This window comes from Ornithorhynchus anatinus, chromosome X5 (assembly GCF_004115215.2).
Source record: "Ornithorhynchus anatinus isolate Pmale09 chromosome X5, mOrnAna1.pri.v4, whole genome shotgun sequence".
Lineage (NCBI taxonomy): Eukaryota > Metazoa > Chordata > Mammalia > Monotremata > Ornithorhynchidae > Ornithorhynchus > Ornithorhynchus anatinus.
Window position 1 is genome coordinate 56,166,232 of NC_041753.1, and position 22,470 is coordinate 56,188,701.

At 44.8% G+C, this 22,470-nt stretch overlaps 1 protein-coding gene across 2 annotated transcripts in view; it reads left to right on the plus strand.

Moving 5' to 3' along the window:
* Positions 1-22,470, plus strand: part of PGM5 (phosphoglucomutase 5) — a 186,273-nt gene that overhangs the window by 136,609 nt on the left and 27,194 nt on the right. For both annotated transcript variants that reach the window (XM_029055729.1, XM_029055728.2), the window contains one exon: positions 5,185-5,319. In XM_029055729.1, coding sequence (XP_028911562.1) covers positions 5,185-5,319 — 135 coding nt within the window. The remainder of the gene's footprint in view (positions 1-5,184; positions 5,320-22,470) is intronic.

Sequence of the window (22,470 nt, forward strand, 5' to 3'; positions counted from 1 at the left end):
GTTTTGGGAGAGTACAATATAACAGAGTTGGTAGACATGTTCCCTGCCCACAGGAGCTTACAGTCTAGAGGGAAGCTTACAGTCTAGAGGACTTTGATTGTAGACCGTCAGTTTGTACATAAGTACTGAAGTGTTGAGGCGGTAGCTGGTGGTATGACCTGTGAGGAAGGAACTGTGGAAACTGCCCAATCATGGCCTAGTGGAGAGTGCACAGGACTGTGAGTCGGCTTGGGTTCTAATCCTGCCTCTACCACTTGCCTACTGGGTGACCTTGGAGAAGTCACTTTACTTCTCTGACCTCACTTTTCTCATCTGTAAAATGGGGATTAAATATCTACTCTTCCCCTACCCTCTTAGGCTGTGAGTCCCATGAGGACAGCCAGTCATCAGCCTTTTGACTGACAATCACTCAGTAACCTGCTCCAATTCAAGATCTAAATACCTAGACACTCCAGCTGCTTGTGCATTTTCTTCATGAATCCCTTGCCCTTCACACAGCCTGTTGCTGTGTTCACCTAATTATCTTGAATAATAATCATGATAATAACTGCTGTACTTATTGAGCACTTACTGTGTGCCAAGCACTGTACTAAGAACCGGGTTAGATATAAGATAATCAAGCCAGACACAGTCTCTATTCCGCACTGGGGCTCGCAGTCTTATCGAGGGAGGGAGAGCAGGTATTTGGTCCCCATTTTACAGAAGGGGAAAGTGAGGTCCAGAGAAGTTAAGTGACTTGCCCAAAGTCACACAGCAGCCAAGTGGTGGATCAGAGATTAGAACCCAGGTCCCCTGACTCCCAGGCCCATCTTCTTTCCTCTAGGCATGCTGCTCAGCATATCAGCACCATTACATAGTACAGTGCCTGGCCCATAATAGGCCCTTAACAAATACCACTATTATCATTCTTATTATTGTTATAATAATAATAATTATTATTATCATTACTGCTGTGGTTGTTGTTGTTAGATTGACCCGAGTCCTTGCAGGACTTTATTTCTGGGATGAAAAGAGCCAGACTTTATTTCTGGGATGAAAAGAGCCCACTGCTTATATGTTTGCCCAAACCCAGTGAGTGATTTGGGGGCCTGAGATAAGTTGATACACCTGCACAAATCATTTTTTCTACAGATTATGGCTGATCATGAAAATTGGGTTTTGAAGGCGATCACCTCCAAATGGTTTCCTCCCTTGTCCCTGGGAAGAAATGAGCCCATTGCATGTATACGACTGCATGCCGGTTGTTTAAGAAGTGGTATTTGATGTACTTTGGTAGTAGGACCCATGTGAAGTATTCTTAGCTGTGGTCTAGGGTAGCAGGAGACTTAGCCCTCTGTAAATATATCAGCTGTCATTTCCCCCTTGGGTACAACAGTCTCTGCAGTCAGGGTTGGGCAGCTGTTACCGGGAAAAGCCAAATGCACGGGAACAGAGAAAGCCGCCACGGCTTGGGTGGTGCCCGTTTGAATTGAAAATATCAGAGATGAGGCCAGCGCTGCATTAGCCAGAATTTGCAGCCAGTTTAGTAGTTCAGCAGCAGACTGAGAGACAAATGTGTGTCTATTACATTTGAGCAACAGTCCCTGGGTCTTAATGTGCCAAGTGGAGCTGTCAGTGCCATGGGATAGGTTTCATGAAGAAAATGCCCAAGCAGTCGGAGTGTCTAAGCACTTTGTTCTTGAATTGGAGCAGGTTCCTGGGGGACTGTCAGTCAAAAGGATGAGGGTTGGCTGCTAGAGAGACCAGGCTGAAGTCACTATTCCCCTGAGGGAAGAGCTCATTTAGCTCATTTAACTGCAAATGCCCACCCTGGGGTCACTCTGTGACCTCTCTCCAAAGAAGAGTGGGGCTTTTGCATTAGGTGATTCGGGTCTGGAGATTAAGCTATCTCCTTGCTGTGTCAATCCAATCCAAATCTCGTAGAATATTCTTAACAGACTGCATGTTTTTCTAATAAAAATATGATTCACTTGTTACCTGACCATAGTTTCACCTTGAAACTCTTCAGGCACAGAGCAAGCTGTAATTCATCTATTTATTTATATTAATGTCTGTCTCTCCCTCTGGACTGTAAGCTCACTGTGGGCAGGGAATGTGTCTGTTTATTGTTATTTTGTACTCTCCCAAGCACTTAGTACAGCGCTCTGCACACACTAAGTGCTCAACGAATTTGATTGTGTGAATTTTCTTGCAGGTGATCACATATTAAGTAGCTCACAGGCTGCCCTCGCCTTATGATTACTCTTCATGTGCATGGAACAAACATTGCCATGTAGCTGTATGTATGAGTCTTATTAATGTGTTCTCTAGGCTGAACTGACTCCCCATGCCCTGGCTTCCCATTGAGTGGTTCTTATCCACTATCTAGCAACCCGGCTGGACCATAAATATCACAAACAACAAATGTGCATTATCCTGTGGCAGGTTAATTAAGCTCCCACTAGTCCTAGAGCATTGGACAATAGTGGTGTGATGGCAACAATAATGAACCAGAACCTTGTAATTGTGGCCACTAAAAAGAGTGCCTATTTTACTTCTGCTGGTCGACCTGAAATTTGCAGCCACCTAATTTTTTTATGGTATTTGTTAAGCGCTTACTATGTGTCAACCACTGTTCTAAGGGCTGAGGTAGACAAGTGAATTAGGTTGGACAGAGTCCCTGTCCCGCTTGGAGCTTACGATCTAAGTAGGAGGGAGAACCGAAGCACAGAGAAGTTAAGTGACTTTCCCAAGGTCACTCATCAAGCGTTTGGCATAGCTGGGACTAGAACCCAGGTCCTTCGACTACCAGGCCCATACTCTTTCCACTAGGCAATGCTGCTTCTCTAATTCAGGGTGTGTCTCTATAGTAAAATGATCTCCTCTATATAAATTATGCCTGTACTTGCAATCTTTATATGTTTCTGTTTCTGACCTTCTGGTTGAACTTTAAAAAGTGAACACACATCTGATATGTGTTGAGTAGCTCCCATAATCAGTATCAGTGCACTCTGAGAAATGCTACACAATTGACCATCTTGCCAGCAGAGTTGCCCCCTTCATACTCTGATAGTGAGTTAAATGATTCTTGGCCAGCTTTTTAACATCATCTGATGATTTGGTAACAGTGGAGATTTCAGTCTGAAGGCTGATGAAAGCAGTGATTTGTTATGGTTATCATTCAAGCTTGTTTTGGAAAATTGCCTGGTTTATTCAGTTGGCTTCTCAGACTTCAGGTGATGCTATACCATCTCCAGTTTCCTCTCTTACCCAGAGCTTTCTCTCTTCTAGATGAAGGTGACTAAATGCTTTGCGGGGATAGCCTCCACCTTCAGAGCTCCCACTTTTGCCTGCCGGTTTGTGTATGCCACCCACCTAGTTCTGCTCATCATGAGCGGGCATGCTGGATAATTGAAACATCCTAGAATACTGATCCCCCCAGATTTAGATACCAGCACTAGATTTCTTTCATCAGAGATGTGAAGCAGTGTTGCCTAATGGATAGAACACGGGACTGGGAGTCAGAAGGTCCTGGTTCTAATCCCTGCTCTGCCACTTGTCTGCTGTGTGACCTTGAACAAGTCATTTAACTGCTCTGTGTCTCATCCATGAAATAGGGATTAAGACTGGGACCCCCATGTGGGACATGGACTGTGGTCAACCTGATTAACTGGTATCTGCCCCAGTGCTTAGTAGAGTGCCTGGCACATAGTAAGTACTAAACAGTTACCATAAAAAAATATGGGTTTTGGTTTGGGTCAAGTTGGAATTGGAGTGAAGGGAGATGGCCTTAAATTTGATGCCTCACTTGGAATAATTGATTTCTTCACCCCTGAGTCACTCTCATGTTTCTAGACTTGCTCCTTTTCCCATATTGCTTTCATTCTTTGCCTTCCTTTTGGAAATACCATTTGAAGACTGTTTTAATTTCAGGTTCTGCCAACACCACTCAGCCAACAAGGGGAAAAACAATGAACAGTGAGATTCCATGCACCACATGTCAGCACTCCCTTTTGAAAAGGTTTTTCAGGAAAACCTCCCCTGCCAGTATACCCTCTGACTTCTTTCCCTAAGTCACACGGTCCCAGCCTTGCTATTGGGCCACAGAAGGACACCTCCCGGAAGTGTTGCAAGCTGAGAGTGAGGTCACAGGTACTTAGGCCCTGGTCACATCGACTGGGGAGGCTGTAGCATGGGCTTTGGCATGGGTGGAGGAAACAGGGAGACCTTGTAGGGATAACTCAGGGCAATAGCTGAAGTGAGGATCAGTAGTAGAAGCACTGTGACCTCATGGAAAGAGCACGGGCCTGGGAGTCAGAGAACCTGGGTTCTAGAACCGGCTCTGTCGCTTGTCTGCCGAGTGATCTTGAGCAAGCCACTTCACCTCTCTGGGCCTCAGATCTCTCATCTGCAAAATGGGGATTCAATACCTGTTCTCCTTCCTACTTAGATTGTAAGCCCCATGTGGCACCTGATTATCTTGTACCTACTCCAGCGCTTAGTGCTTGGCACATAGGTAGCACTTACCAAAAAACCACAGTTATTATTTCTAGTGTAGTAACTCAGTCTCTCATCCCTCCTCTTGCCCCCACCATCCTGGTGGCTGGGGAAAAGAGAGCCTGAGACTCAGTACTGAGATCATACATGCAGCCTTCCTGATTTACAGGGTTGGATTCTCTCCTGTAACAAGGCATAAGGCACAGCTGTGAACCCACTCAGAGTCAGCACGGGAAGCGCGGAGTCACTCGGGAAGCAGCACGGGCCTGGGAGTCAGATGGTCAAGGATTCTAATCCCGGTTCTGCCACTTGTCTGCTGTGTGACCGTGGGCAAGTTGCTTCACTTCTCTGGGCCTCAGTTACCTTTCACCCTTCTAGACTGTGAGCCCGCTGTGGACAGGGAGTGTCTCTATTTGTTGCTGAATTGTACTTCCCAAGTACTTAGTACAGTGTCCTGCACACAGTAAGTGCTCAATAAATACAATTGAATAAATGAATGAGTCACACCTTCCTAAAAGACATCTCCTTTTGTCTGAAAGGAATTTAGGACAAAACATTTCCAGGCTCTGTAACTTCCTCCCCTGTCTTAGGGGTTTCAGGGTTTCAGTATTCCTGACACGTTACCAGGACAGTATTCCACTCCACAGCTCCAGCTGGTCACCGGATGAAATATTACCTCACTGACATGCTTCCTTTGCTCTCTCACAGGGGCTGCGGATCATTTTCTCAGATGCCTCCAGGCTTGTCTTTAGGTTGAGTGCATCTAGTGGGGTGAGAGCTACCATCAGGATCTATGCGGAAAGCTATGAAAGGGATCCCAGCGGTCATGACAGGGAACCACAGGTAAGGAGAGCAAAAGCTTCTATTGTCTTTGCAAAAACTTGCACTTTTCTGATAAACCTTCTGCAGTGGGTCATTGCTGACTTTTTTTATTTTTCTTTTCATCACTGTTGGGATCAGGGTTGCGTTCTTAGAGTGGATTAGAGATTTGGAATAAAACCTGATAAGTTCAAGCTGCATTTTGAAAAGTTGCCCTGAACTTTCTGAGGTTCACAGTTGCAGTGAGGGTAGCGAAACAGCAGTGAACCGTGTGATTCAGTTTGATTCAACAGGTCCCATGAGACAGCAACAAGCTACCTATATCCCTGAACTGTAGATGCTGACATTGACCCTAGTTCCTCTTCTAGGGACACTGATGCCCCTTGTGATGGTGGTTTTTTCTGAGGGCCTTCTTCTTATGAGGCTTATGAGGCTCTGTGTGTGTGTGCATGAGTGTGTGTAGAGGGTGACTACCAGGCTTCTTTTTGGGAATGAGCCTGGTGACAATAAAAGGGACAAGTTCAGTTTGGCCAACCTCCTGCTCAGGCATCCGTTTGCCGAGGAGGAGGATCCAAAGACTCACTGAATCATAGGAAATGGAACAGTGCAGCGTCTAGCTAACATTGGGTGGTAGGCTCGATTGGTCAGGTGGGGAAGCGGAGGCCCAGGAAGCTCCGGGCTTATAGCCAGGGTCCCCCCCAGGGTCAGGGAGGGGCAGGGTCAGAAAGAGAGCTCTTTTTCCTCAGGAATTTGCTTCGAGTCTAGTGAAGAACTGCACTGCTTCTTTTTCAAATAGTTTATTAGAGAACACATTTCACCCAAGCAGAGTAGGGGTGGGGACTTGAAATGATCTCCCAAATGGGAGAGGGGTTTTTAAAAAGTAGTAATAGCAATAGGATTTATTAAGCACTTAATGTGTGCAGAGCACTGTAGTTAGCACTAGAAGAGAATATACAGGTGGACATTAAGTTGCCCTGACTTGCTCCCTTTATTCATCCCCCCTCCCAGCCCCACGGCACATATGTACAATCTGTAATTTAATTCTTTATTTATATTAATGCCCTATCTTCGTTCCCCCTGCCCCCTGCCAAGGCTGTAAACTTGTGGGCAGAGACTGTGTCTGTTTATTGTTATATGTGCTCCCCCAAGTGCTTAGTACAGTACTTTGCATACAGTAAGTTCTCAATAAATACAAATGAATGAATGAATCCCTAGCCCTCAGAGGACACACAATCTATAAATTAGAAGGGGGAGAGGGAGTTGGCAAAAGACACATAAAGAGATGAAGAAAGGACTGCAGATCTAGAACAATAGAGTCCATCCCTGTCCCCAAAGTAGCTGGCTTACTATCTGGCCAGATTTGTGACCCATTGACACAACAAAGGCAGTTTCTATTTACTTGTCTGAGGCCAGGGTGTGAAGTCTAATCCATTAGATAATGGGGGAAGGTGTTATACAAGAGCAAAATCCGACATGTCAGAGTTTTAAAAAGCCCCCTCTTGAAGTATAAGCTCACATAGGACTGCTGATAAGGGGGTTGGGTGTAGACCATATTGGGGAGTAGCAGGGGAGGAAGACAACCCCATCGATTAATAATATTTACTGAGCACTTATTCATGTGCACAGCTCTGTACTAAATGCATAAACATAATGGGGAGAGACTGATAAATACTTAAACTTACAAGTTGCCATGAAGAGCATATGACAGCAGGATAGATCTCGAAAGAATACATGAAGAAACAAACCGCAGAAAGTTACCCCGACTTTCTAAGATTCCTATCCTCAAGTGCTAGGAGAGAATCAATCAATCAATGATAATTATTGAGCACTTACTGTGTGCAGAGCACTGTACTCCTCCCTTGGGAGGGTACAATCCAACAGAGTAGGTAGACGTGATCCCTGCCCACAAGGAGCTTACGGTCTAGAGAGGAGTTGAACTAGAGTAACCTGAATGAGTGAGCCAAACATTAGCTTCATCTCACATGCAGAAATCCACAAATGTTTAATATTGTGTATTCTGCTCTTATTCCACTTTTCTAAGTTATGTTACTTTCTAGATTTTTTTCCAAAGTAATTTGTCAAGCAGATTGCCTGGGGATCACTCCACTGATATTTCCCAAGTGACTCCCTCAAGGAAGTATGCAGCTGAGAGGCCAAGTAAATTTGGAATTCCTTGTAGGGAGAAACCTATTACCATCTCAGGGTTCTCTAAAATGATCATGAGGAAGACGTTATCTGGGGTTCCCCAAAGAGCCATTGGAGCAAATTGCTCCAGTAAATCCTCTGCTCCTTGGATAAACAGGTTATTTCAATTCAAGCAACAAAAAAGTGCAAATTCTACTTTTATGATTTATTCAAGTGAAAGGTTTATAGATGGGGTATGGTCCAATCTTCTTTTTCAGACCCGAGGTTCATTCATTCATTCATTCATTCATTCATTCATTCATTCATTCATTCATTCCTTCAGTCGTATTTATTGAGCCCTTACTGTGTGCAGAGCACTCTACTAAGCCCTTGGAAAGTACAATTCGGCAACAGATAGAGACAGTCCCTACCCAACATTGGGTTCACAGTCTAGAAGTTGAACTCCCCCAAAGGCTATCTGGGCATTTGAAATGTATCCTAAGCTGCCTTTTTCCAGAAAAGGGTGGAGGGCAGTAATCTCTCTAGCCTGCGCCTCACTATCTCCAATGATATCGGGCAAATCATCATCTTCACCATCATCATCTGGTATTTGTTAAGTGCTTGCTATGTGCCAGACATTGTGCACTGATGTTGGGGTAGATGCATCATACCTTGGGCAAGTCACTTAACTTCTATGTGCCACAGTCACCTCATCTGTAAAATGGGGATTAAGATGTGAGTCCCATGTGGGGCATGGACTGTGCCCAACCTGATTAGCTTGTATCTACCTTAATGCTTAATGCAGTGCTTGTCTCACAGTAAATGCTTAACAAATACCATAAAAAAATGAAGCACTGTGGTCTAGTGGAAGGATCCTGGGCCTGGGAGTCAGAGGACGAGGGTTCTAATGCCGGTTCTGCCAAGTATCTGCTGTGTGACCTTGGGCAAGTCACTTAGTTTATCTGTGCCTCCCTTACCTAATCTGTAAAATGGGGATTAAATCCTCCTCCCTCCTACTTAGACTGTGAGCCCCCTCTAGGACAGGGAATGTATCCAACCCGATTAATTGGTATCTACCCTAGGGCTTAGTACAATGTTTGGCATATAGTAAGCACTTACCAAGTACCATAATAATCATTTTTTATTTATTATCAGACCTACAGCTTGTCCCACATGAGGTTAATGGTCTCAAGGGGTGGAGGAACAGATATTTAAGTGTCACTTTAGAGATGACGAAACAGGCACACAGAGAAGTCAAATGATTTGCTCAAGGTCACACAGAAGGCAAATGACAGAGCCGGGATCGGCTCCTCAAGTCTGTGCTCTTTCCACTAGGTCACACTGCTCTTGCTCATCCTCGGAAGGTCTGCTCAGGAGCTCACCTTCTTCTTTCAAACACTACTTGTGGGTCAGTGGAGGGTCATTTTTAATTGTTTGCTTTTTTTACTCACTTTACCATTTAAAATAAAACAGCGCTCGGTTTCCAGAATGAAAGGATCTATTAACAGTTCAAACATTTGAGCTATGTGACTGGGGCTCCCCTAACTACGTAAATCATCCTCTGTAGTGTTAAACTGTCCATGTGTTTTTTTCTATCTGGTCTTAAATTCAGGAGAAGAGTACGTTCACCTGCGCCTGCCCTCTGATTTGGGCTTTTCTTGTAGCAGTGAAGAAGGGTGTTGTTTGGTGATGAAGTACTGTCATTTTTTGGCCATTCTGTGTTTTGTCTCTCTTTTGTGGGTTTTTTCGGGGGTGGAATTTTGAGCTCTGTGAGATTTATAGATGATAGTTCTGTTTGAGAATGCTACAAGACACAGTTTTTGCATATGTTTGCAGATGATTTTGCTCCAGATGATTTTTCTCCAGTTTGCTGTCTATACTGGGCAGAACAGAGTTTTGTTTTTTGAGTTTTTTGAATGGTATTCGTTAGGAGCTTAATATGTGCCAGGCATTGTACTTTGCATTGGGGCAGATACAAGACAGGTTAGACACAGTCCATGTTCCACATAGGGCTCACAGACTTAATCCCCATTATACAGATGAGGTAACTGAGGAGAGAAGTGAAGTGACTTGCCCAAGCTCATATAGCAGAAAAGTGGCAGAGTGGGATTAGAACCCAGGTCCCTGACTCTCAGGTCCATCCTCTTTCCACTAGGCCATGCTGCTTCAAACCACAGTTAAAACCATTTAGAATAATTGTCCAGTTCTTATTAACTGGAGCTTTTGAGAGCAGGGAGCGGAAAGGAGAGAGAGAGAGAGAGAGAAGCAGGATTGCCTAGTGGAAAGACAATGGCCTTGGGAGTCAGAGGACCTGGGTTCTAATCCCAGATCTGCCACTTTTCTGCAGTGTGACCTTGGACAAGTCACTTCACTTCTCTGTGCCTCAGTTGTCTCATCTGTAAAATGGGGATTAAGACTGTGGGTCCCTTGTGGGACATGGATTGTGTCCAATATGATTAGCTTGTATCTACTCCAGTGCTTAGTACAGTGCCTGGCACATAGAAAGAGCTTAATGAATACTATAAAAAGTCACATGAACTAGATTTAAGGGAGTTTTCCACATATGGAGCCTGTGAGTAGTGGTATTAGTATCAGGATTTCCTTTCCTGAAAATTAGAGTAAAATTGTTAAATTGGACTAGAAGTGCTGAGAGAAACAATACTGTGACTTAATTACCTCATCTTGAAAATGGGGATTAAACCCTTCTCCCTCCTACTTAGACTGTGAACCCTATGTGCGACAAGGGATGTGTCCAACCTGATTAACTAGTACCTACCCCAGATTCGAGAGACCCAGCTCCACCACTGGCCTACTGTGTGAAGTTGGCAAAGTCACTTAACCTCTCTGGGCCTTCGTTTCCTCATCTTTAAAATGAGGATAGAATAGATCGTGAGCCTTGCATGGGCCAAAGATGGTGTTCGATCTTTTGACCTCACATCTATCCAGTGATTAGCACGTAGCAAAGTGCTTTTTAAAAATGCCATAAATATTATCAGTAAGAAAGTATAATCCTGCCTTTCCCAACGAGCAGACTGTGTAATTGGTCCAGAGAAATGCAAATGGGGGTGCAAAGGGGAGCTTCTAGCCTTCTAGCATACAAGTGGAAAGCAGTGTGGAGATTTAAATAGCTCTAACGCGAAACCCACTATCTAAATGTAGTTCTAGTGTTGGCATCAGCAGCGCTTCAGGTTACATTGTTTCTCTGGAAAGACACTTTGGAAATGACAATTTAATCATGCCCAGGACTGTCTGGAGTGCCTAATATTCTTGCTAGAGGAGTTTTACACACGAGATCTATTTTGCTTAAAATTCCTTTTTCAGTGCTGATGGCTTCTTCCCAAAGCAGAGGTACACCAAACAGCTGCCCCATCTCTGGGAGATTATATGGTTGCTGACCTGTAGGGTTTGTTTTGTTTTGCTATGGTAAATATGACAAATGCCAACTCTCAGTTTATTCATGGTAATTGGGGAAAAGGTTAGCCTGGTAACTGGAATCCACAGATGGTGGAAAAACTTCATTTCTATTAGAAATTTCAGTCTCTTCTCCTACCAGACACTGGATCGGAGCCACTAACAAGTAGCTAAATTGACTGGTTTCAGTTTATTTCCTCTTTTTACCCCATCCATCCAATCAATCAATCATATTTATTGAGTGGTTACGGTGTGCAGAGCCCTGTACTAAGCGCTAGGGAGAATACTATATAACAGAGTTGGTAGTCACGTTCCCTGCCCACTGTGTGGAAGTGCCAAAGATCGGTGGAAAGGCAAAACAAGGCCCTGGAAACGAGAAGGGGTTTGGGTTTCTGCTTCACAAATTACGCTCTCCACCTCACTTGAGAGAAGATGTACCTTCGGGGACCTACGACCTGGGCTCAGGTCTCAAAACAGGAAGAGTCAATGGGGTAGCCCTGGGTGGAGACGGCTGGATCGCTTCCCTAACAGAGACTGTGAGCCCGTTGTTGGGCAGGGATTGTCTCTATCTGTTGCCAAATTGTACATTCCAAGCGCTTAGTACAGTGCTCTGCACACAGTAAGTGCTCAATAAATATGACTGACTGACTGACTGACTGAATGAATGAATGAATGAATGAATGAAGTCTGAAGTAGTGTGATGTAGTGGATAAGAGCACGGGCCTGGGAGTCAGAAGGACCTGGGTTCTAATCTAATAATATAATCTAATTTAATAATTATAGTACTTGTTCAGCCACATGCCTGCTGTGTGATCTTGGGCAAGTCACTTAACTTCTGTGGACCTCAGTTCCCTCATCTGTAAAATGGGAATTAAGAGTGTGAGCCCCATGTGGGACAGGGACTGTGTCCAGCTGATTAAATTGTATCTACCCCAGTGCTTAGAACAGTGCTTGGCACATAGTAAGGGCTTATTAAAAATAATAATAATAATTATGGTATTTGTTAAGCACTTACAATGTGCCAAGCACTGTTCTAAGCACGGGGTAGATACAAGGTAATCAGGTTGTCCCATGTCGGGCTCATAGTCTTAATCCCCACTTTACAGATGAGGTAACTGAGGCACAGAGAAGTTAAGTGACTTGCCCAAGATCACACAGCAGACAAGTGGCTTAACAAGTACTCTAATTATTATTATTACTAAGTCTGACTTGGACCCCTGTACCCATGCTAAAGCTGGAGAGCGGCAGGGGACCCCAGGACCGCAGAGAGAATCTAGGGAAGAGTGATCCAAACCTGCTGATGGACCTGGCCAAGGTCTAGGAATCCAACCCCTGCTGCTACACAAGCTGAGGCTCACCAGTGCCAGCTCTAGGTTCCCTAATTCTTCGCAGATAATAGGTGGCATTCTCCTTATTCATTGATCGACTGTGTTTCTTGGGATGAAGAAGTCACACTCTCTTTCATGCAGGATCACATTATCCTGTCAGTAGGTGTCCCTATCCGGTGAAGAGATAGGAAATTACCAGTAAGGAAGAGTAAAAATTGTGCAAGGGATGGATGTCAATGATTACATCCTGTCAGACTCATGAAATTTCCACAAGTATACATACAGTATGTAAAGTCTGTTTTCAAGAAAGATGAAAAATCAAATCAACCAGGTAATTGCTCCCAAAACTCAGTACAGGAAGTCCCTGATGTAAGACATTTCATGTTAAGACAAACAGTATGTGCTACGATTATAAATGTACATCTTGTTTCAGCTTGTTTCATGGCATAAAGACCCTGGTAGCCCATGGAGACCTGGGGAAATCATTTTGAAAGTGGTGTGTGTGTATGGGGGGTGGGGTAGAAAAAGAGAAATTTAAAGCGGCCAGGGAGAGGAGGGCAGATTATCCAATTGCCAGGTGGTGTCTGTCCCCAGAGAGCACTGACCGGGCCATTTCACTTCTGATGAAATAAAAGTCAGCAACCCCATCCCCCATGGATCCTCTCTGGCTTAATAGCAATACATTATGTAGTTACATTACCCATCTGTAATTAATTGAGGACACAATTCTGAGTAATTTAGATAAAAATTGGGTTTCCGACATTGGTTTGGGAACCCTAGTGGCAAGAGCACGGGCTTGGGAGTCAGAGATCTTGGGTTCTAATTCCGGCTCTGCCACTTATCAGCTGTGTGACTTTGGGCAAGTCACTTAACTTCTCTATGCCTCAGTTACCTCATCTGTAAAATGGGGATTAAATCTGTGAGCCCCACGTGGGGCAACCTGATTACCTTGTATCTACCCCAGCGCTTAGAACAGTGCTTGGCACATAGTAAGCATTTAACAAATACCATCATTATTTATTGCATTGTTCCTATGAGGAAATTGGTTCTTACTGGCAACATTTCTCCTTGAGATGCAGTTTTCGAGAACCAATTTTGTTGTAAGTCTGAGGACTGCCAGTACAGTGAAGACCAAGTTCTGAACAAGATTGATTCTTAAGTTAGTGATAACTGGCTTGGAATGTACCAGATCAACAAAACTGGAAACCAAAGTACTCCTCTGTTCCTGACACAGACAGATTGACAGCCAGGCGATCGGAGGGGATTCAGGGCTTGGGTCATCTCACTCAGCATGCAACCATAGATCATGAGGGGAATGGGAAAGGATAAGGAAGGGAGGTATGGGAAGTGAAACAAATTGCCTGTGCGGTAGTTCTGCCTTAAAATCTCTTAATATCTCTCCATCCACCCCCTCAAACTGAGCTCCTGGCGCTCTTGGTTCGAGGGACCAGTTTGTATTGCACTGACTGGCTCTGCCTTTTGCCAAGAGGGGCCAGGCCCCTGAGGATTCAGGGCCCAGAGCAGCTGTGTCAATTTATCCAATCCTCTGGCCCTAACGGTAACACAGTCTTCCCTGGGCTGCTTCCCTGGACTGGGTCATCCTTGTTTTCAGAGGGCCAATCAATCAATCAGAGTTCACTATGTGCAGAGCACTGTACTAAGCTCTTGGGAGAGTACAATACAACAGAATTAGCAGACACATTCCCTGCCCATAATGAGCTTACATTCTAGAGGGGGAGACTGATATTAATAGGAATAAATAATGTATGCTATATAATTTAAAGATGTGTACATAGGTGCTGTGGGAAGGCCACTTCTGGGTGGTCTAGACATGCTCCTTCACCTTACTCCATCTTTGATCTTTGTCCTGAATCTAGTTTCTATGCCAGGGGTGGTAGGCCAAAAGAGATGAGAGCGAATTCACCATATATATAGAAAAGGTGCTTGCCCATATCCACTGGAATTAAGTTTACAGGTGACACTAAACTGGGACATGGGGTTATTGTCTTGATAAGTCGGAGGAGTGCTCAGAAACCAGCACAGTGAACTTCATGGGGAACAGAAGCAGAGTAATAGAATAACCTGGGAGTAAACCACTGAGTGCACAAAAAGAAGATGAGGGTATCCTGCTCTGTAAGTAATATGACAGAAAAGGGTCGAGGAATCCTCAAAGATAATAAGCTGAATGTGAATCAGAATTGGAATGCTGCTCTTTAAAGATCAAGCCTGAGGAACTTCGAGGCACTGTACTGCCCCTTTCTATTATTGTGGAATTTGTTAAGTGCTTATTATGTGCTAAGTCCTGTAATAAGCACAGGGGCGGATACAAGTTCATCAGGTTGGATAGAGTCCCTGACCCGCATGGGGCTCTCATTCTAAGGGGGAGGGAGAACAGGTATTGAATCCCTATTTTCCAGATGAGGAAACTGAGGGCCAGAGAAGTTAAGTGACTTGCCCAAGGTCACCCAGCTGGCAAGTGGCAGTCGGGATTAGAACCCACATCCTCTGACTCCCAGTCCCATGCTCTTTCCATCATGCCATGGTTTCTACAGCCCAAGACCGCATCTACTTCTGGGTTTCATAATTTTAGAATTCAGGAAAATTTGGAGATCCTTCAAACGGGTGACAACATGGTTAAAAGACCAAAAGGTGAGACCCGCGATTAAAGTTAAAGCAAGTTAGTGTGGAGAAGAGAAGGCTGGGGTGATAACTTGATAACAGCCTGCAAGAATTCACAGGGTTATTATTTAGAGGTTGGCGATCACCATTTTCACTGAAAAACAAATGACTGCATGAAAGTTTGAGGATAGATTTAAGGATGAATTTCCCATTAGACACAGGATTGGGTTTTGAGAGTGCTTAGGGAATGGGCTTCGTTGAAAGTCTTGAAAGTCAGGATTAGGATCCCGCTGCGTGAGTCGGTTTAAGTGGGGTCAGTGCCGAAGGCAGGAAGATGCATGAGATGGCTTCTCTAGGGTCCCTTTCAGCCTCGCCATTCGGCGATTTCAAACTTACTTCTTAGAAAGGAAATTCTGGTCACTTGGGGTTAGGCTTCCCTCTAGTGGTATAAAGAGGCATTCCACCCAATCATTAAATAATAATAATAATAATGTTGGTATTTGTTAAGCGCTTACTATGTGCCGAGCACTGTTCTAAGCGCTGGGGGAGATACAGGGTAATCAGGTTGTCCCACGTGAGGCTCACAGTGAATCCCCATTTTACAGATGAGCTGAGGCACGGAGAAGTGACGTGACTTGCCCACAGTCACACAGCTGCCAAGTGGCAGAGCCGGGATTCGAACTCTTGACCTCTGACTCCCAAGCCCGGGCTCTTTGTTAAGCGCTTACTATGTGCAGGTTGTCCCACGGTGGGGCTCACAGTTTTCATCCCCATTTTCCAGATGAGGTCACTGAGGCCCAGAGAAGTGAAGTGACTGACCCACGGTCACCCAGCTGACAAGGGGCAGAGTCGGGAGAGTTAAAGAGAGTTGAATAGTGCTGGCAATTCAGGGGTGCGGGGCGTAAAGGAAGAAACCAGGAAAGTGGAGTGGAAGAAGAGGAAATCACTCAGGATCTTAGGTCCCTTACCATTTTGGGGATGGATGGACATAGTAAATGGGCAATGGTGATCCAGGACTGTATTTTTTTTCTCCCTTTCTGCTATTACGATTCCCATTTTAACCTTCCTACCTCACCACTCATTGAGTTGAACACAGTTTCCGTATTATCATACTTGTGAAGAGAACGGAGAAGCAGCGTGGCTCAGTGGAAAGAGCCTGGGCTTTGGAGTCAGAGCTCATGAGTTCGAATCCCAGCTCTGCCACCTGTCAGCTGTGTGACTGTGGGCAAGTCACTTAACTTCTCTGTGCCTCAGTTACCTCATCTGTAAAATGAGGATGAAGACTGTGAGCCCCACGTGGGACAACCTGATTCCCCTGTGTCTACCCCAGCGCTTAGAACAGTGCTCTGCACATAGTAAGCGTTTAACAAATACCAACATTATTATTATTATTATTAAGTGCTTGAGAGAGTACAATATAACAGAGTTGATAGACAAGTTCCCTGTCCAGAGGGAGCTTACAGTCTAGGGGGGGAGACAGACATTAAAATCAATTGTGGCTATGTACTTAAGTGCTGATGGCAGCAAGATAGATGAGAGCAGGGTAAGAGTAAGGTCGAGATAGAGGTAAGGTCCTAGGTGAGAGTGGATGAAGGGCAAGGATAAGCCATCACCACTACAAACATTTCATTGCTCAATCTTGCTGGGGGTATTGTCACAATCTGTTTTATGTGCCAACAACTACAAAAGGCATACTGTTCCAAAGTATAAGACTGTCTTGCTCCTGAAAACTATCCCCCCAAAGAAAGTCTGTGGCCTTGGATTTGCCATCTGAGAGCTCACCTCCTCCAGGAGGCCTTCTCAGACTGAGCCCTCCCTTTCTCGCTGCTCCTTTTCCTCTCCCCACTGCCCCTACTCCCTCCCTCTGCTCTACCTCCTTCCCCTCCCCAGAGCACTTGTATATATTTGTAGATATTTATTTTATTAATGATGTGCATTTATCTATGGTTCTATTGATCTATTTTGATGGTAGTGATGCCTGTCTACTTGTTTTGTTTTATTGTCTTTCTCCCCCTTCTAGACTGTGAACCCATTGTTGAGTAGAGATTGTCTCTGTTGCCAAATTGTACTTTCCAAGCGCTTAGTACAGTTGTATGCACACAGTAAGCACTCAGTAAAGACGATTGAAGGAATGAATGAATCTGTTTTCCTTCCAGGAAGGTGTGAAGAATGAATGAGCCTTTAGATTTTCCTGGATACAAGGAACTGTCCCAATACAATGGAGAGATAGGAATAATTGTATTGACTCTATCAAGGACCTGCTACTCAAGAATGATCACACTCCACATAGCATGAAGCAGAAATTCAAACCATTATGCATTTGGATCCCACAACAGTTGGTTGTTAACTCCACAAATCTTAAAGGGGATTTCCTACATCCTCTTACCTTCAGTATTTCATCCCAGACCATCACAGGAGTTTTCCCACTCCCAGCACTCTGCACCAATCAATCAATCAGTGGTATTTATTGAGTGCTTACTGTGTGCAGAACACTCTACTAAGCACTTGGGAGAATATCATATAATAACAGAGTTGGTAGACATGATCCCTGCCCTCAAGGAGCTTTAGGAGCATTCCGGAAGCAGCATGGTGTAGAGAAGCAGCATGACCTAGTGGATAGAGCACGGGCCTGGGAGTCAGAAGTCATGGGTTCTAATCCTAGCTCCACCATATGTCTGCTGTGTTATCTTGGGCAAGTCACTTCACTTCTCTGTGCCTCAGTTATCTCATCTGTAAAATGGGGATGGAGACTGTGAGTTCCATGTGGGACAGGGACTATCTCCAACGCGATTTGCTTGTGTCCACCCCAGCGTTCAGTACGGTGCCTGGTACATAGTAAGTGCTTAACAAAATACCATAATTAATTAATTAATCCTGGAGGTCAAGAGATTTTTCCAGAATGTACGCGGGGTCAGGTGGGTGAGGAAGCCATCTTCACACTCCTTTGTGTCACTGGGATGGATTTTATATGGTGTAGAGCTTGGTGAGGGGCGGGGGGTGGTGGGGAGAGGGGAGAGCATCTGGTGTCCCCCAAGAGCTTGTACAAGTTGGGAGTGGAGAAGTCTCTGGGGCAGGAATGGGAAATTCCCCCCATCCTGGAGGAGTTGGGGGTTCCCATACTCATAGGAGCAATGGAAAATAGGGCATGTGGCAAGACCAGTGTGTCACTTCATCTACAGAGGGCGATGGTGGGAGAGATGATCAATTCTGCATTGGTTTTACGGGGTTTGATATGTGGCCTTGGTCAGTTTTTTGCTTTGTAACTTGCAGCGCCAAATATCACCATCAGCACCACAGTATCACAGGCTGATCATGATGCCATCTAGGCTTCAGCAAGTCAGCTAACTCTTTGGGAAGACAGCAGATCATTTGGCCTTCTCATACTTCTGTATCGGGAAGATACCTATGTCTTGGTAAACTCACTGGAAGAATCTAGACTAGTACAAGGAGCAAACCTGTAATGCAATCCACACCTCAGAATGAGGATGTCTCGGAGCAGCATATGTTCTCAAATAGTGTTTTCGCTTAATGCCGACAGGTATTAACAGATGTTACGTACCTGCCTATGTCAAAGGGAAGACTGTCGCAAGCTTTCCACATTGCATCTCCTGTGTGTTCGCTAAGGGTTTCCTCCCTAATGCTGAAATGATTAACTGTGTTCAGTATGTGGATTAATGGGTTTTTACTCCTGTCTTCCTCACTGGAATGTTGTGAAGTTCATGAGGTAAAGTAGAGCAGCCATGCAAAGAAGTCTTTACCCATGCATGATTTGAGATCTGAGGATGGGTCTAAAGGGTGGTGGGGGGGGTTCAATTCATTTAAAAAAAAGCAACAAAAAACTGAAATATAATTCGTTGGTACTCGAGGTTCCATCTTGTCCTCATGAAAGTCCTCCAGTGGGAGAGGAGAACAACTGATGGGCCCAAGATGGAGAACTGAAACAGTGCTTATGGAAACATAATCAATTGGAACAATAAACAACTCCCTTTCATTAAGGAAACCCAACAGTTAGCTAACACAAACAAGAAAACCCATTGCCCTCATCTTCATTTAGTAAATGAAGGACCTGGGTTCTCATCCTTGCTCTACCACTTGCCTGCTGTGTGACCTTGGGCCAGTCACTTTACTTATTTGTGCCTCTGCAAGTCACTTTACTTCTTTTGCCTCATCTGTAAAATGGGGATTAATACTGTGAGTCCCTTGTGGGACGTGGACCATAGCCAATCTGAATAGCTTGTACCTTCCCCAGCACTTAGAACAGTGTCTTCCACATAATAAGTGCCTAACAAATGCCATAGAAAAGTAAAGCAAACATGACAGTTCATTATTTAAGGCAGGGTAGGCCCCTCAACAACAGGAGCAAAGGCTCAAACAACCAAATCAATTCTGAGGGGCTGTCCTCCATGGAGATTTTCAGCCTATCGTGATACCCCAATCCTGACTTCATGAACTCAAATTTAAGAAATTGTGCACCCAAGGCTCTGTGGGCCACCCAGGTGACCCAGCAGCCACCTGTCATCTACAGGTTTACGATTGGCTCAAAATAATTTAAATGGCTCAAGGCAAGTTTTTTTTGGTGTCCTCTGAAGGTGACACTAGGCCTTTAGGCCACTTAGTTCTTCCTTTTTTCTAGTTCTTTTTCTTTGTGTTTGTGGAGAAACTCGTGTACTCATGCATACAGAGAATAATAATGATTATGGTATTTGTTAAATGCTTACAATGAGTCAAGCACTGTTCTAAGCGCTGGGATAGGTACAAGTTACTGAGATTGAACACAGTCCCTGCCCCTTATGGGGTTCACAGTCTAAGGAGGACCCTGGCTTCATGGCTTCATGGCTGTGGTCGGGGAGAGGAGAATGATAGGAGACGGGAAAAACCATTGCAAATCGACATTTTTGTACTTGTGAAGGTGTTTTGAACTCATCTGCAGAACTATACAGTACAGCCTCAGTTATCTGAGTTTCATGGAGAAAAAGGTGCCAGTAAATAGAGTAATACAGAAGCCTGTGAGCTTTGACGGCTTACCTCTGACTAACCTCTCCTTCTGATTAGCCTCTCAGGGAGCTGGCTCAACTGACAAAGAGATTCCTGGCTTGTCCTGGTTGAACAGACTATATCTTCCAGATCCATATTTGGTAGGAGCAGAACTGGGCCTGGCAAGTGCTTTGGTTCACATGGAGGCTGGGGAAATCAAGGTTGGACTGCAATGTTTGGAAAGTGCTCAGAGGTTTTCCGGGTTAGCAATTCCCTTTTTTTTTTTTTATCTGCCATCTGATTACATTTCAAGGGACCGCTTCCAGTTTTTATGTGTTTCCATACCATGCCCCCAAATCAGTGGTTAGAGACTGAAATAAACATCCTGAACCACTCTAGGTAAGCATCACAAAAGTCATGTGACCGGCCTATAAATAACTTTGGGTTCTGACCTGGAAATGTTCCAATATGTGTAGCTTACCATTGGCTTTAAAGCACTCAATCACGTTGCCCCCTCCTATCTTGCTTTGCTGATTTCCTCCTACAACCCAGCCCGCCAACTTTGCTTCTCTATTGCCAACCTACTCGCTGTACCTCGATCTCATCTACCTCCCCACCGACCCCTCACCCACATCCTGCAGCGGACCTGGAACTCCCTACCCCTTCATATCTGATCGACGATCACTCTCCCCATCTTCAAAGTCTTATTAAAATCATATCTCCTTCCAGTGCCCTTCCCCAACTAAGGCCCCACTTCCTCTTCTCTCACTCCCTTCTATGTCACCCTTGCATTTGGATTTTCACCCTTTATTTACCCCATAGCACTTATGTACCTATCCATATTTTATTTATATTAATGTCTGTCTCCCCCTATAGACTATAAGCTCCTAGCTGGGAGGATACATGTCTACCAACTCTGTTATCTCATACTCCCCCAAGTACTTAGTATGTGCTCTGCAGGAGCTCAATAAAAACTAATGATCGATTGATTGTAGCTAGACACTTCCATTTTTCATTTCTCTCTCTCTCATATGCTTCCCACCTCCCCCCCAACACACACACACACACACACACACACCCTGAAAAGGACTTGAGGGCATGGGTTTTCAAAATAGTGAAAATATCAAATTCTCGATGTACTGAGAACTGTGTACAGTTCTAAAATTGAGAAAAAGTCACCTAGCCACTCTCTTGCTCATCAATCCATGAAGTTTCCCACTTTCTCTCACATATCTAACCCTGGATGGCCAAGAATCCTGGGGCCCAGTGTGGGATTGGGGCAGGGCTTTAGGGTAGAGGGGGAGTCAAAGGCGGGTGGGGATAACTGGCTCACAGACTCCAAGCAGGGCACCCCCTGGGCTGCAGCCCTCGGGGCTTAACACCAGCCCCACCCCTCTTTCCTGGGTGGACCCTCAGAGGTGCCAGCCCTCTCCATTTACCTACCGACTCCTCCTGGCCCACTACCCCTGCCCTGCAGGGGCTGTGGGCCAGAACCGCTGATCCTAACAGCCTAAACTTCAAGGTGGTGATTGTGGTTGAGGTGGTGGCAGAATCAACAGGTCCGTTGGACGTGCTCAGAGGCCAGGGTCAGAATTTGATTAAATAGTGGAAGTTTCTGCTCTACCCTCTGGAAAATTGAATTTCTTGGTCCAATTGAATTGGGTATATTGTAATTTCTCTCCCCAGTCTCTGTCACCTACTCCTTGTCTCAGCCTCCTCCTTCTGTTAACCTTATCCCATAAATCCTCATCCCGTCATCTTCCCCTTGACTTCCTTTCTGTCTACGCCCCAGCCCCTGTCCTCAGTGACTGCTCCTACTGTATCAGTAACAATGAGGATGTCCGAAGCTGAGCTAGGGTGGGAGAGGGAGTCCCAATTTCATTCCAGGATTCTGGATCCAAACAAGTTGGTCCTGGAATAAAGGATCAGGACTCAGTAGGAACTTCTGTAGTGGGGAAGACCTGCCAATAAAGGAGCAGAATAGTCACCAAGCAAATGCCACAGTTCACGGGGGCAATAATCCTTGATGCAAGTAGAGTGATCCTCTGCTTCCTCCACTATGGAGTGTTTAATTGATCTTTAGGACAGTTGCTAAGAGGTTGTGCCTATATTACAGTTGGTTCAGTTCAGAAATTCTCCTACATGTGAGATGTAGTAGGTGCTTGGCAACTTTCTTGCTTAGGAAGGCAATGCTGCTGCCTAAGAATGAGTTTGGATCATAAGCAAAAGTAAGAAGGTGCCGCAGAAGGCTGTCGGTCTTATGACCTTGGATCTTAAGCAAAATTGGGCTGGAAGCCAGGCCTTGAGAATTCACCCTGCGAGTGATTGAACATTCAGAACCTTGGACAACTTTAAAACATTCAATAACTTGTAATGTAAACACGATGGGAACAAACTGAGTGGCATATGGAAGCACAATCCATATAATCTTCACTCAATGCAGCTCAAATTACCCGGCTTCAATATGATTGTCATTTTTCATGATTTCATGTTCAATCTAATTTCCTTCTCATCAAAACAGTCTCCAGTTGCTGCTGAGTGGTTTAACATTTGAGCTGGTGATCCTGGATCCAGGTCCCTCCCGAGGAGGTGGTTTTGATGAGTGCTCATGGGTTGTTTACAATTAGCTTTTATCGCAGGGTACATTCAGAGCTATTGATGTTTAGTGTTCCTCAAGGACTTTAATCGAGGAAGCTGGAAAGCATGAGAGAAGGGAGGG